The 16,008-nt window shown below is 36.6% G+C and overlaps 2 protein-coding genes and 1 pseudogene across 2 annotated transcripts; 1 reads left to right on the forward strand and 2 right to left on the reverse strand.

Moving 5' to 3' along the window:
- Nucleotides 1-5,567: 5,567 nt before the first annotated feature.
- Nucleotides 5,568-5,846, reverse strand: LOC108844814 (uncharacterized; annotated as a pseudogene).
- A 5,308-nt stretch (nt 5,847-11,154) lies between these two features.
- On the reverse strand, nt 11,155-13,802 carry LOC130509782 (uncharacterized). The gene is made up of 5 exons (XM_057005975.1): nt 12,906-13,802; nt 12,180-12,779; nt 11,675-11,860; nt 11,283-11,552; nt 11,155-11,235 (listed from the first exon to the last, which is right to left on the reverse strand). Exons 1-5 carry the CDS (start codon nt 13,800-13,802, stop codon nt 11,155-11,157), a joined length of 2,034 nt encoding a protein of 677 aa, XP_056861955.1.
- A 1,282-nt stretch (nt 13,803-15,084) lies between these two features.
- Nucleotides 15,085-15,932, forward strand: LOC108847259 (thionin). Its single transcript, XM_018620457.2, has 3 exons — nt 15,085-15,395; nt 15,491-15,568; nt 15,655-15,932. The coding sequence occupies exons 1-3, from the start codon at nt 15,167-15,169 to the stop codon at nt 15,750-15,752; spliced, it is 405 nt and encodes a 134-aa protein (XP_018475959.1). The 5' UTR covers nt 15,085-15,166; the 3' UTR covers nt 15,753-15,932.
- Nucleotides 15,933-16,008: the final 76 nt, after the last annotated feature.

Consider the following 16,008-nt stretch of genomic DNA (forward strand, 5'->3'; position numbering starts at 1 on the left):
CTTTGGCTTAGGCTTCTTCCCATCTGCTGTGACTATGGTAGGCTCCTCCCAACCAGTCTCCACAGCTGTCCACGCATCTTCATTGATTCCTCGAATCAACTGCTTCACGCGAGCCTTCCAATGACCATACTGGTCCGCTTTCAACACGATTGCCTTCTGCACAGAAATAACCGTGTCCATCTTCACCTTGATCTACTCGAAACTAAGTCGTTAACTCTATCGAGCCCCGCTCTGATACCACTTGTAAGTGCAAAGACGACACAAACAATAGTAATGCAGAAGGTAAATCAAGAGAGACAAAATACACAAGCACACCCAATAACTTTATTAGAAATCGCCTTGTAAACCCTATTACAAGTTCTGCTTAATCAGCCTCGCTAGCCTGTTAACACCCTAACAGCTGCTACTGAACAATTCCTAAGCTACCCGCTTATGTCTCTCCAACGTCAAGTACTTCAGCCCCTGCTTCAGCACGACCCAGAACACTTCCAAGCGCTTCTCTCTCTCTATAAGATCAGCCTCTGTGTCTCTGTCTCTCTACAGACGACCACATAGCTATCTTATACTAACTCCACATTCCCGAAATCCTAGTCTCTAAGGAACCACAATATGGACATCTTCCATATCAATAAGTGCAACTTTTCTTTTCTTGGAATGCACTTATTCCTCTTCCTTTAAGTCATAAACTTGCTCCTCAAGTTTATTCCTTTTTGCCTTTTCTCCAAGATACTCTCTTGCTCTCCAAGTCTGCACGACTCCAGCTCAGCATCTCGACTCCACATGGTCTTCACCACTCACTACGACGTCTGCTTCAGCAACTACGTCAGCGACTACTTCAGGGCGGACATCTTTACATCAACAGGACATGCACCAGGCGTCAATCTGTAGAGAAATGTAACTTCTTCCACTCCACCAGTTCCTTCTCCCACTTGACATCCCATATGGCAAAGCGATACCTATTATCCAAATAATATCATGAACCCATCCATCAGATTGACTGATAGTCTCAAAAAGTTTTCCATAAGCAGAATCATTTAGTTTAACACTGATCTTGATCAACTATCTTAATCAGACACTTTCCACAATACCTGTGGATTGGTTTGATAATCCATAGAGAGACGATGATAATGAGTAGAGAACATTCCTATGCACTGCACTTTGTCTATGAAGTGCTCAAGTACCGATTCCCTGTAAAAAAGATAAATTTTTAGATAAGGGTGAACACTAGCAGTTATGTCTCAGCAACAAGATACGCAGTAATGGTTCAACATACGCAATGGCTTATGGTTCTATGGTTCGTCCAAGGCTTATGGTTTCCATTGATTAACTTTACAGCTACCTTGTCCCAAAGTTGTGCAGTACGTACTCAGTGGATGCAAAATCAATGCAAACCAACAATACCAATATAATTTGTAAAAGAAAAAATTTCACTTAGAATCTACGGATCCAAATCTACTTATGTTTTAAATCTACTAAGCTAACAATAGAATTCTTGTAGCAAAATGGCCTGTGGTATTGACTTCCAATGGTAGTATTCGTCCATGGCTTAGGGTTTCCGTTGATTACAACTATCTTGTCTCATCAAAAAATTTATTTGGAGGAGAAGAAAACTAATTAAGTAAACCAATTAGAAGTCTTTTTACTAACGATACGACTATTTTGTTGAATACTCTCTTTTGAGGTGACTCTGGAGGCATACAAAATATTATTTTCTTGAACAAACTGTAAGATCGTTTCTTGTCCACCGCTGATCCATCAGCCGTGGATCTCCCAACTTGGAATTCGTTGATATTCATGTCTCAGTTACTCGTAAAATTTCATCAATTATGTTCGGATTTTTGCTTTGCTCCTTTACCAAACACTCATGTGTAATTCTCCATTGATTGCTGTTAGTTTCCTAATCTCTTTAATTTTTTCTTTTTCTTAATTGCTTAGACACTCATCAAGTTTGTACCGATGGAAATGCTCTAAAGTGCCATTCATCAATTTTTAGTTATAAGTTAGGTAACCAGAACAAAAACGTGCAAGGAAGCACTTTTCTCTAGAAAATTGTTTCATTGGAAACTCAAAGTCATTGTATGTCGTGAGTGGTGACTGAACTATAGAGAAGATGATTTGTTTTTTTTTTGGAAACAAGATGATTTTTATTTGTTTATCTATTTTTGTGTTCAATTTACTATTATCTAAATCCTAACAATTTAACACATAATATTTTCATAGATATAAACATAATACTTTTGTTAACTTGTCTTTCCTTTTGTACATTTAGCATTATGATAATATTATATACATATACAAAAAAAATGGAAATCCCACAAAATGGGGGCGATTCAAAAGTTTATATGTGCAAGTCTGGCTCTGCCAGCAGGAAAAAGCAAAAGGGCCAATGGTATTGACTGCCAATGTTAGTATTCGACCAATGCTTATGGTTTCCATTGATTAACTTTTACAGCTACCTTGTCGCAAAAGTTTTATTAAGTAAAGTATTGTGTAAGACATAATCGTAATGTTAACCATCCCAAACAAATTTTTTTTAATAGTATCTTAAATATTATATAACAGATTGTGTAACATCAACGTACGCAAAGGTTCCCATAAATATAATTAAGCTAAAGCAAGAAACCAAAAACACGTGACGGACTGCAGCCTCATCTGTTCTGTTCAATTACGTGGGTAGACAGAGCCGTGCGAGCACAAATTGTAGGGCCCTAGAGTTTTAGGCCACAAAATTATTACAAAATTTGAGGCCACATTTTCTAAAAAATGATTATAGTTAAGTAGTAAAAATCATTACTTTCACCTTTTGTTTTTGTTTCAATTGGAGTCATCTTCAACGTTAGAGCATCATTATTGGAGTATGGTAGATAGATATGTTAGTAATTAAAGTATTTAAAATAAATGAAAAAGGCTAAAATACGAAGCAAATGTTTGTTAATTAAGAGATCTCTTGGGCCGTTTGTTAACGACACGCGTCAGGAAAGGAGAAGTTAATGTGAGCGGTGTAGGGTTACGACATTTTTCTTTGATTCCAATCATTTTCTTCTCTTCTTCTCTCTTGAGCTCGATACGATTCGGCGGTGGGTCTGGGCGGATTTGTGAAGCTAAATCGATCAGTCCTCACGGTTCACCGGCGATTGCTACCCCAAGCGAGAAGGAATCAAAACGAGTCTCCATTACTCAGGTCATTCGTGACGGATCTCCGCCACCGATCTCCGGCAATTGCATCTCAAACCGAGACAGCCTCTTTTCTTTCCTTCACACCTCGCCGAGAACCGGTTAGTCTTCCTCATCCTTTGTTTTAGGAGTGTCCTCAACGATTGCATCTGAAACCGAATCGGATTCTCTCAAACCGAAACGAGTGTCTTTGATTTAGGATTATCGGTCTGTGTCTGGGTCATTGTTGTGATTGTTCTCATCTGCCTATGACATGCATTTTCGTTTGATTGATTGTTGTAATTATATGGTTTTTGAGGAATTATAAACTGAAAACAATTGTTGTAACTGTTCTTGTTCTGTGTTTGTCTTCCGCGATAATACTTGTATTGTTTTTAAAGAATTATAAACTGAACTTTGGTCTAGATTGAGGGTTTTAAATATCTTGAATATTGTCTTTGTCTTCACTGAGAGAATAGAGAGCTAGTGTAGTCGTTTAAAATTGAAATTGACAGTAAGAAATTGTTGGTTTAGTGTTGTTGAAAATAATGAATGTCTTTCTTGATTGTTTGCTCTTCTATGCTGTAATCAGCTTTAATGTTCTTGTGATATGACATTGTTAAGCTCCGATTAATGGTTGCTTCAATTATAGCTCCAATTGTAGGTGGTGGTTAATTGGTTGTGATATGACAGTAGTTTTTAATGCTTTGTTAGATATGTTTTCGCGGATTGAAGCAATTAGTTGTAGTGTAGTTTGTTTGCAACCAAATACTTTTAAAAATATATTGGATAGTTAGTAAAATGAATTGCTAAGCCTGACTAAAGAGAAGTTTATTTGAAACCACAAGCCTTTTAGTTTAATGAACTTGTAAAGGATACTTGATTGCTTCTTAATTTAATGAAATTGTGTTTGCTTTAATTACTATAGTACAATGGTTAGGTAGTAGTAACTACTTGTTTTTGATTCGCCTATTAAACCACAAACATCATCTTCATTCTATCATATAAATCTCCATAATCTTCTTTCCCTCTTCTATATTAAAACCAGTTAGCAATCCGCTTTCTCTTCTTTAGTCCCTTCTCTGTTCTTATAGTGATGGATTCAAGGAATTCATCTAGTCATAATTCTAGTTATCTAGCCCATCTTAACAGTCTACACGAAGGTCTTTTCCATGAAAACTTCTCTTACGAGAGTTTTTCTTCTACTGTAAACATAGGAGCATCAGAGTCCGAAAAATGATTTATTTGCTAAAACCCAAGAATCTGTGCGAAAAGATATTGAACGCGCCTTTGGAGTCCTACAAGCTAGATTCGCCGTTGTTAAAAACCCATCTAATTTATGGGATAAAAAATTGATAAAAATATTATAAAAGCATGTATCATACTCCATAATATGATTGTCGAAGATGAACGAGGATCATACACTCTCCGTAACATTTCCGAATTTAATGAAAGTGAAGGAGAAGGAGAAGGAGAAGGTGTGGAGCGTTCATATTCCGTCGGTTTGCCTTCAAATCCCGGCAATACAATTGATCCTAAGAAAAGAATTAGGGATAAACAAACCCATCAACGATTAAAACATGATTTGATTAAAAATATATGGAATAAATTTGGACATCTTCCAAATAACATATAATTTATAAGTATCTATGAATTGAATAAAATGATTGTAATTTTCATATGTTTTCTTTTTTTAATGTTTGTAATGTTTATTTTAAATTATGATGTTTGTAATATATTTTTTTAAGTTTGTAATTTTTAGATATTTTCAATTTTAATGTTAAAATTCTCTTTTATATGTTTTATTTATATCATTACTTCTTCAAATAAATAATTATTTAACTTAAGATACAAAAAGGATCTCACCAATAATCTCTTTTTTTAAGCCATGTCCTTAGCAAAGTCCCTTAGCATAACAATAAAATAACTTAAGGACACTTGATTAACATACAACCAATAATGATGCTCTTAAATGGTTAATGTTTCTTTTTTTTTCTTTCTATTTTGACATGTTTGTTCCTTTTTAGTTTGAATAACTTGTTTGTTTCTATTTCTTTTCTTTATGTTACTTAACATTACAAATAATAATAGTCAAACAAACTAGTGATTTTTATTTTGTTAAAATATCTACTAATAATATAATATTCATCTCAGCTAACTAAACTACTATATATGAGTAAAAAAGAACTAAATGTTATATCTCTTTGTATTTAAAAAAGAGAAAATATTATATATATTTTAAATTATTCTGTTACCATATATAAATATGCTTTAGGCCACCAAATTTATTGGGATGGAACTTTGTATACATAAGCGATAAACAAAATATATGCCCTCATTCATATAAAAAATATTAAAAATATTATTGTTACCAAAAATTAACAAACAAAAGTATATTTTAAACACTTTTTTCATCATCTTAATTTTCTTGTGACATACTTGAATGAGTATAAGATTTTATCAGTTTATGTTTTGAAAAACTCTTTTCCACACATGCAACCGAAACTGAAATCTTATTATCAACATATAAGATTTGATAATTATTCACCACTTGGTAAACCATATGAAATTATTGAAGCAAATAAAAGTAAATAACAAAATAATTAGAAAGAAGAAAAAGAACATTAGCTTAATTATATGAAAAAATTTGTCAATACATTGAGGGTGTTGTAAAATAATTATAAAAACCACATGTCGCCTTTTTAATGGGCAGAAAAGGTGCAAGCGCTGGACTTTATTTATTTATTTATTTTTCTAAATCTAGATAAAATTTAAATGTTGTGTTCTGATTGGCTGTGCTGATTTCTTTTGTTTTTTATCCTCACCCAATAATTCAAATACATTTTTATATAATAAAACTTTTTTAAAAATATAGAAAAATTATATCAAAATTCAAGATTTCTTTTTAGAGTAAATTGGGTCAAAAACATAGGAAGGTATGTTAATTTGGAAAATAGGAAAGAGGGGATCTATAGCACGCGCGAAGCACGCTTTGAAGATGCGAGAAGACGTTGGTACCCTTGACGAATCGACTTCGCGATTATAGTGGTCTAGGGTTAGCGTCTGACACCAGAGGATTTACAGAGATTTGGCAGTGCAGTTAAAAAGATTTGGCAGAGATTTTTCTTAGATTACATCGGTAACCGATGTTATACAGTGAGAGAAGGGTTCATATATCGCCTAAAAAATCTCTGACGCATTCGGCGTATCCATAAACAAATCCACCCAAAGATTTACCTCCTGTAGATACACAAATCTGTATTGAAGAAAGATTATATCGCTCTTCTCTCCAAAGGCCTCTTTATAAACCAGTTGTCCGGTTTCTCCATTACAAGAAAGGTCAAGCAATTGAAAGAAGCTTTATTGAAAGGTGGTGAAACGAAAACTATTTATTTCCATCGTTAATCTGCTCTTATCTTTTCGGTACATGATGTATCTCTAATTGTTTTTCTTTTTTCGCTTTGTAACTAATATCTTAACCATTGGTAATGCAGGAGATGGGTCGCGTATTTCGTATTTGGCGTGGAGTTTGGACCAAAAACGAAAGGCTTCACTGGCACTTCATTCCGACACCAGCTGACTACGGTTTCACAATGTTCCTGAGACTTCTGCAACTGCTGGAATGGAACAACCGTCTATCTTGTCGGAACTCCGTTTGGCTCCACCATGTACCAGGCGCCCCCCAGGGAGGCCGAAGAAGTTGAGATACTTCTCAAGAGGAGAAAAACGTGTAAGCATCTGTATTAGTACCATGTTCACACTTAACTTTGGTTAAACAGCTAATAGTATTAGTAGCATGTTAACACAAATTTTTAATGTCCAACTGGGTGGCAGATGAAATGCGTGAGGAGAAGGATCTCGTGTAGCAGGTGCAAGGGCATTGGACACAACAAGTCCACTTGCAAAAATCCAATATGAGAAAATGACTAAGAGAAGTAGTATCGGGGGAACTTTGGCGATGGGAAAGAACTGTATGGGATGGTTTGGATGATTAAGATGGTGGTATTGATACTTATGTTTAATACTACTACAATATCACCATCTAGGGTATGTAGGGGATTTGGATAAACGCCTTGTCATGATAAATAAGAAGTTCTCTTTATGTTAATCGTTAGTACTTTATCGTATTGTTTGTTTCTTAGCAACTCAATTTAACTCTTAGATGTGTATTTTTATACATACTATGGTAAGAAAACTACATATTATTTAAAACATTTAGTTAACCGGTTAATATCATCCAAAACTTTATTACCAATCTATCTAACACACCCAAGTATAAACATAACTCTAAACGTATGCCCTAAACCCATGTTCGCGTAGTAAAGGTTGTATGTTTAGCCCGTTAAAATATAGGTATTACGGAAAAAATTTTAATTAACTATGTTAATAGCATAAAGGAGAGGTTATAATTATACGTAGCAAGCTAACCGTTTTGCAAATGGTATAACCATCATTTTGTCCGGCTATCAATACTGAACCATTAACCCATATGAAATAGTAAACACATAGCAATACTAAACCCTAAACCCCAAATCAATACTAAACCCTAAACCCATTTCAATACTAAACCCTAAACCCATATAGAAAGGAAACCCTAAACCCATTCCAATACTAAACCCTAAACCCATAACAACCCTAAACCCTAAATCCTAAACCCTAAACCCTAAACCTTAAACCCATTTCAATACTAAACCCTAAAACCATTTCAATACTAAACCCCCAACCCATTTCAATACTAAACCCTAAACCCAAATACAAACTAAACCCTGAACCATTATCAAAACTAAACCCAAAACCCTGAACCCTAAACCGATTTCAACCCTAAACCCTAGCCCCATTTCAATACTAAACCCTAGACCCATCTCAAAACTAAACCCTACACCCAAAATCATTACTAAACCCTAACCCATAATCCCTAAACCCTAAACCCTAAACCCTAATCCTAAATCAATACTAAACCATAAACCCGTTTTAATACTGAACTATAACCCGAGAACCTTAACCCTAAAGCCTACTATAAATTGTAATGGATATATTTTAGAAATGTGATAAACGCAGCAACAACAAGTAGCATTGTTTTAGTTTAGGCCGGCTTCTATAAAGTTGAAATGGATATATTTGAAATGTGAGAAGTTAATAAACTTCAAAGGCGATGTTATGCTATAATTTAACCGGCTAGAAATATCGATGTTGGTTTTACTTATAGATTAGCCAGTTAAAATACTAATAGATTGGCCGGTTAAAATACAAACCATAAAATTAATATTTTATTCATGGTTCGCTAACTAAATCAATTACTAGCGGACATTTATAGTAGCCGGCTAACTAGTAAACCCTAAACCATAAACCCTAAACCCTAAATCCTAAACCCTAAACCCTAAACCTTAAACCCATTTCAATACTAAACCCTCAACCCATTTTAATACTAAACCCTCAACCCATTTCAGTACGAAACCCTTAACCCAAATACAAACTAAACCCTGAACCATTATCAAAACTAAACCCAAAACCCTAAACCCTAAGCCGATTTCAATACTAAACCCTAGCCCCATTTCAATACTAAACCCTAGACCCATCTCAAAACTAAACCCTACACCCAAATCATTACTAAACCCTATTCCCTAATCCCTAAACCCTAAACCTAAATCAATACTAAACCATAACCCCGTTTTAATACTGAACTATAACCCGAGAACCTAAATCCTACCGCCTACTATAAATTGTAATGGATATATTTTAGAAATGTGATAAACGCAACAACAACAAGTAGCATTGTTTTAGTTTTGGCCGGCTACTATAAAGTTGAAATCGATATATTTGAAATGTGAGAAGTTAATAAATTTGAAAGGCAATGTTATGCTATAATTTAACCGGCTAGAAATATCGATGTGGGTTATACTAATAGATTAGCCGGTTAAAATACTAATAGATTAGCCGGTTAAAATACAAACCATAAAATTAATATTTTATTCATGGTTCGCTAACTAAATCAATTACTAGCTGACATTTATAGCAGCCGGCTAACTAGTAAACCCTTATTACCCTGATTGAAATTTCATACCGAATATTTTTGAAGGAAGTCTTTGTTATGTTTGACAAATTGAAGGGATAAAGTGATTATAAACCGAACCGAAGATTACAAACAATGTTTCACACTGCTAAAACATGATAAATGTAGTACACTACATCGAACACAGTTCATACATAGAATCACAAGCCCACAACCTAATTAGATTTTGGTAATACCGAGAGTTGAAAATAAGGGCTAAACACTGAACAACAATGGCGTGGACTTCACTTCCTAATTTTGTTAGACAAACAGCCAACAACCTTAACAATCTCACTGATATCGTTCTTGAGCTCCAAAATGTTTTCCTTAACTTCAATCAAATCGTTCTGGACGGCCGACAGCTTGCCCGACATCGTCTCTAACTCTTCCTGATGGGCTTCATCAGCCCACTTGAACAAATGGTTATCACCGAAAATAGCTCCGCATCGATAGAACCTACGGCCAGGGTTATCTTGGGTCTTCGAAGTTAGTATTATTGTCACAGCTCCGCAGGGGCATTTTCCAGGGATTCCCAGACCTTGTTCCACATCCATCGACCTCTACTAGAGAAGAGGAATTAGTGTAGTGGTGAGTGAACAGAATAGTGGAGGAAAATAATGTGGCCGCAAAGTAATTAAGTAGAGTTGATACCCAACTCTAGTATTTAATCTACTTGAAAACGCTGCGTTGTATACACAATAAAATATGGTATTCTTAGTGTCTAAAGTGCTTGACAGCTGTGTGTGGGAAGTGAGTTTGTTGGAAACAAGATATTAATCTCTTCCTTTTGTGAGTTGTGTTTCTTTGAATATTTGGTAGTGGAAAAATAGGAAAATAAAGACATTAGACATTAGGAGAGTTTCATTTGTTCACAATAGTCATAGAAGAAATCTAGACTGCAAAGCCGAACAGACATAAATTGGAAAATTTTTGAAACACTACGAAAACAAGTCATCGATAACAAACTTTAAAGGGGACCAACATTAGCTTCATAAAGAGTAACCACTAGACGCTCCACTTCCGCGGCCAACACATCAGTTGTGATGCATTTACACAGTTCAACCCCACCGCCTGCATGGGCTTCGATTAAAAGAACAGTTGCGATTGCTGAGTCTGTTATTGAAAGATGCTGCGGTATGGTCCTGGGTCTTTCAATGGACATTTTTTTTACCATCTCTGGACACAAATTGTCTCCCCGCCTGCTTTAGTAGATACTTCAACATCTCAGCTACCGGTTTGATTTCTTTCTCCATATGATTGTCAGTGCGAACGGTGTTGTTGCTGTCCAAGACGTAGACACTCCAGCTACTGCAATCTACACAAATGCCAACCCAATACTTCTGGTCGAGATTGAAGGGGAAATAGAAACGAACAGCAGCAGGGTATGACGGCGCCTGCTTAAGCATCTCAACAACGGTCGCAGAGAATCTGAAGTTATCTTTCCTGTTCGTTCTACTGAATTTGGTATACAATTTGCTCAGCTGAGATACGAACCGTGTGTCAAGGAAAACACTCTTGCCAGCAGGGCCCCACTGTGGTCTGGATCGGAACATCGTGCTTATGTGGGAGATAAGTACATCCACCACCTGATTATTTGACACATACGTTGTATATTTAACTATTTTGGCTTTATCAGGTTCAGGTTCTCCATTAGAAAAAATATAAGTGAACAGAAACATACCTTAGCCGGAAGTTGGCCTGCTCTCTCCACTATCTGTTTAATCTCTGTGCTCTGAATATTGCCATTTGCCGTCGAAACGGAGCTAGTAGGAAAACCACAAACAGTTGTTAGCCGGTCACCGAGAAAACATTCGGCTAACAAAACAGTTGGATCTTTAAGTATAATTGTGTAACTGACTTACAACTTGGTCTTCATCTTGTCCAGAAGGACCGAAAACTTTGCAGCGTAATCGGTGTTTCCCCCCTGATTGATCGGATCTCCACTCGCCTTTCTAGCACGATTCAAGAAACCTTTGTCGCATTGATACTCGCCCAAAAGGGCCATCGGTGGTATCTTCTGCCTCTTGCTTTTCCTGCCCCCGGTTGTAGCATCAGAAATATTGGCTTCCACATCGTTTACACGGTCACACCTCTTGCCGTTAGCTTCCTCAGCAGTCTCCCCCTCCTCATTGATCACTGCATTCTCCTCACAAGCTTCATCCTCTTCACTGGCCTCTGAAATGTCTTCATCGCCCGATTCCTGCTCAGAACCTTCACCATTCTCTTTGTCACCGCCCTCAAGCCCAGTAGTGGTAGTCAAGGTTGTGTTATTTGCACCGAGTACCCGTGCCTCTTGCGTGAGGCCAAGCGAGAAGGTAGGGTTCGGAAATAACAAATCTGGATCTAGGGTCTGCAGTAACGCGCAAGGACAACAATCATATAACAGGACAACAATATACAGAAGACATGGTGCAGTAATAAGATAGAGTCTCAATAAGATAAACGAATAAGATAAGTAAGATTGTGACATACCAAGTCAGTATCAGTCGAAAAAGTCACGTGTCGTGATTCTTTAGCTTCTGGCCGAGTGGGTGTAGTAGCATTTCCATGATTAGCTGTTTGCCCAATGTTGTGGTCGTCTGTCCCATGGTGAATGGTATTTCTGTCCACGAGTCCTCCAGTCACAGCTACGCTGCTAGAACCACCATTCTGATTGCCCTGCAGTGAGTCCATATATTTCATTCAGAGAGGAATCATCAAACCGACATTAATGCTATATTCTCTATAGGTTGAAGGTATTGCTTGAATCTTAGCCGGTCAGAATAAATTCTATATAGATATTTTTATTTCTGGTTTGATAGCAAAACAAATAGATCTCTTAAAATGAGAGTTAGCCGGCTAAAAATCAAGCAAGTATATTGTTTATCCACTATAACCTGCCAATCATTGCCACATAACAATTAATAATCCATATAACCTAATAACCCCTTATAATAACACTGGTTTGTTACACTTAGACGTTTAAATATTGACTTACAGATGCAATTGAATTTGATTCCCGGTTCCCAAATTGCATAGCCTGAGAGATGATGTTCGCAACATCAGTCTGCTGGCTCGGACTTCCGGTAGGAGGGTTTGCCTGGGAATTCGGAGCTGTAAGACCCATTGCAGACATGTTACATATGTCTGCAGATAGGCTTGCAAGTTTGCTGGCATTTTCTTCTAACTTGCCACACACATCTTTCAGGGTAGTTAGGACGGTTGTCTTGAAGCCATTGAATGATTCCTGAAGAGTTGATATGTTTGTCAGTAGGTGCATGGTGTCCTCCTTAAGCTTCTCTCTGACAATAGAAGCCAACCAGTCGGCGTCAAAGCCATCAGGGACATGCGGAGTGGATGTTGTCTTTGTCTTCACTGTCTTACGGTTTCGCAACTCCGCTTTGGACTCTATGCGAATCCTCCTTACATCCTCTGTAGATGCCCCACCAACAAAGCATGGATTGCTGAAGGGGAAACGCTGGTCTATTAGATCGACCATGTTTCGAACCCCCACATCTTCCTCGTCGTCGGTCCAATCGTACTCTTCGCCTACGTAACTTCCCCCGTTTACAGCATCAATGACAGAATGGACTAAAGCCTGGACATGAAAATGAAGAGGGGATCTTAAAGGTATTACTTACAACCACCAAATGAATATAAACAGAAAATGTCTAACAAAACCAACAAAGATTAGTTGAGATACAAAGTGATCAAAAGAAACTACCTTCTCAGCCGCATCAGTGTCGCGTGCATGACCAGGGCTAATGCTCTTTTTGCCTCCTTCCTCCGCCTCCAAATTATCCTCATCTTCCCCACCCTCACCATCTGAGCCAGATGAACTGCCGTCTTGAACAACCTCTGTAAGCGCGGGCACACACTCAATCATAACAAGTTGGAGAGCAAGTACAAAGCCTTTCAGGGTTATTGTATTCTGGGAGAGTGAGACTACATTCCTCTCCTTAATGCTCGACATAAGCATGTCAAACGAGATTCTGCCCCAAGGATACTCAATAAAGGCTCCCAAGTCCTTGATCAGCTCCGCGTGGTCTTGCGAGATACGAGGGTTATGTGTGGTTGGAAGAATGACGGACGCCAGTAACGAAAGGTAGGCTAATTTTAGTCTGATTTCTGGGTCAATGACTGTTCTCTTCTTCAGCATCTTCACAACAGAAGAGACGGGGACATCTTTTAGGGTTCCAAAGAGCTCTCCCCAGTATGGTTTCTGAGTCATTGATGGAATCGATCTTTTCTTCAATCGCTTCGGAAATCTCTTACAGTTGAGCCCGGTTACATAAGTGAATTCTCGAAGTGAAAACCTAATTGGTTTTCCGGCGAAAAGGAACCAGGCCTCGTGTTTCTTTGCAACTTTGAGTTGCCTGGAGATGATGTAACGACCAAACCTCCCTGAGAACCTTGGTTTGTCTGCAATCTCGACCAACTTCCCGAATGGAGAAGCCCTAATCTTCTCGACTTCATCGGGATCTAGGGCATTCAGGATTTGTCTGATTCCTGAGGCTTTGTGATATGGAGTAACTCTAACGCCGTTTGGTTCGTCACCGGCAGCGAAAACCCTTTCCGGTAATTGACACTGAGGCCTCTGGATTTCATTTCCAACCGCCATACGGATCGTCACCGTAAATACTTTCCGGTGTAAAGAGGAGAAAAGAAGAGTGATTAGAAATGTGAATAGTGAATGCACGATTCGGTTTGTCAAATAGTCTTTGTTTACTTACACAAAAATGCAAAAGATACGAAATCTGACTGAAGGACAGAAAAGAAGATTGCGCTTCTGTCCTATGATCTTTGCGTATCTTGCTAAAAGATTTCATCGACATGCAGCGGTTGATTAGAGCTCTGTTGGGTAGGGGTATCAGAGTCAAACAACACTGATGCACAGTACCGATAAAGTGATGTTTTGGTATATTGCAAAATACGGTTAAGTGTTTTGGTATGGTCGCTAATTTCTCTTCTTTTTATCTATAAATAGAGACTACTCTCATTTCATTTGGATACAGAAAAACGTCATTTTTATTATAATCAACTATTTTAGTGTTTTAATCTCTTTTTTAAATAAATTAGGTAAATATCTTATTTAAAAAATAAATATGTTCTTAATTTTAATTATTTTATTAATACTGATTTTGATATTATTTAAAAATTAAGCTAAGTATAATAATTAAAAATAAATATTATTAAAAGTTATGTTATTTTAGTTTTTAAGTTAATTGTAAAAAAATGAATTAAGAGTTGTGGGTTATGGTGTTGAATTTTTAAAACAAATCATTGTAGAAGTTTAAAATGAAGTGGGTGTTGAATAAATAAGGTAGAGGAAAGAAAAGATGATGTGAAATGTTAAAAAGAGAAAATGAGAGTGTAGAAAGTGAGTAGGGTGTTGAAACCATTGTTGATGGTCTAAGAAATTAAATTTATGAAAGTGATCTTTAAGAAGAAGACGTACGTCGAAAATAGTGTTATGTTATTTTGTTGCCCTGTTTTTTTTGTATGATTAACGAGAAAAGTTCAAAAAGTGAAAGTATTTTATTATTTATTTCATTATGGTTATTTGAGTTTTTAGAAATTTTAAAATTAATCCCATATAGTTTTGTTTTTCGGCCAAAATCCCATATAGTTTTAGCCATTTTTTATTAGTTAAGAATATATTAGTAATTAATAATATGCATGTTATTGTTATTTTTAAATGATGCCTTAAGCCAATGTATCTTTTTCCATAAAGGAAGCACGGCTTTGTGGGTAGACATCATTATTAGGTTCAGTAGAGAGCATACATGTGATAAAAGTGTGAAAAGATGTTTGCTGAAGAAAAAGGAAAAAAAATGTTTTATGTTTGTGGTGGTAAACTGTGGAACAACTACTATTTAAACGAGTCTTGTTTGATCACCATTTCATCAATACAAGTTTATACTTTAAGTGCTCTCTCTCTCTCTCTCTCTCTCTCTACGTACCAAACAAATAATCAGTCTAGAGATGGAAGGCAAAACTGTGATTTTAAGTGTGCTCATAATGAGTCTTGTCATGGCGCAGAACCAAGTTGAAGCAAAGATTTTTTGCCCGAGCACCAGTGCCAGAAACTCGTATAACATATGCCGTCTTACTGGAGCCTCTAGGCAAACTTGTGCAAAAATGAGTGGATGCAAAATTGTTTCTGGGACAACATGTCCTCAGGGATGTCTACATGACATTTTCGAAAACTCTGGTAAATTAATTTCTTTGGTTTTATTAAGTTATATCTTTTACAAGTTGAATCAAGATTTTGATGCTAGTTGTATGAATTTTTATGTTTGTCTCAAGCTGATGCTGTCAATGAATACTGCAAGTTGGGGTGTGCATCCTCTGTGTGTGGTGCCTTAACCATTCTCCAGAACTCCGGTAACACGAAACCTCATTATTATTACAATTATAAGATTGTTGGAATAAGAGAACCATTAATACCTAATATTGTTTTGGTGAATTAGATGCAAGTGAAACTGTGAATGGAGCGGTTGCACAATGCACCAAGGCATGTTCTAATTTCTGCAGCAAGAACTCGGCTAATGCAGTTGAAACTGCTTAAAAAGCAATATCCACGATCTATGTGTTGCGTGTGCTGTTGTTCTCCTCGTTTTCAATAATTATCGTGTATGTGACAAAATGCTATTTCCTGGTTTTCTATGTAACGTAGAAGGTCATCATCGATCCCTAGATTGTTTTTCCCTTCTACTTGCTATATCTAAATAAAGAGTAATGTTTCATTCTTCGACTATTATCAAAACAAACTATCTCTTTTTATGTTACTAAAAAACTAATAAATATCAAAACAAACTCTTGCT

The sequence above is a fragment of the Raphanus sativus genome, chromosome 3, assembly GCF_000801105.2.
Source record: "Raphanus sativus cultivar WK10039 chromosome 3, ASM80110v3, whole genome shotgun sequence".
Classification (NCBI taxonomy): Eukaryota; Viridiplantae; Streptophyta; class Magnoliopsida; order Brassicales; family Brassicaceae; genus Raphanus; species Raphanus sativus.

Bases quoted from the DNA above. Each gene is read 5' to 3' on its own strand.
- LOC108847259 (XM_018620457.2), top strand. From the start codon at position 15,167: ATGGAAGGCAAAACTGTGATTTTAAGTGTGCTCATAATGAGTCTTGTC. The intron at 15,396-15,490 runs GTAAATTAATTT...GTTTGTCTCAAG, and splicing joins TGACATTTTCGAAAACTCTG to CTGATGCTGTCAATGAATAC. The intron at 15,569-15,654 runs GTAACACGAAAC...TTGGTGAATTAG, and splicing joins AACCATTCTCCAGAACTCCG to ATGCAAGTGAAACTGTGAAT.
- LOC130509782 (XM_057005975.1), bottom strand. From the start codon at position 13,802: ATGGCGGTTGGAAATGAAATCCAGAGGCCTCAGTGTCAATTACCGGAA. The intron at 11,861-12,179 runs GTAAGTCAATAT...GACTCACTGCAG, and splicing joins AATCAAATTCAATTGCATCT to GGCAATCAGAATGGTGGTTC. The intron at 11,236-11,282 runs GTAAACGATGTG...AACCGGGGGCAG, and splicing joins ACGGCAAGAGGTGTGACCGT to GAAAAGCAAGAGGCAGAAGA.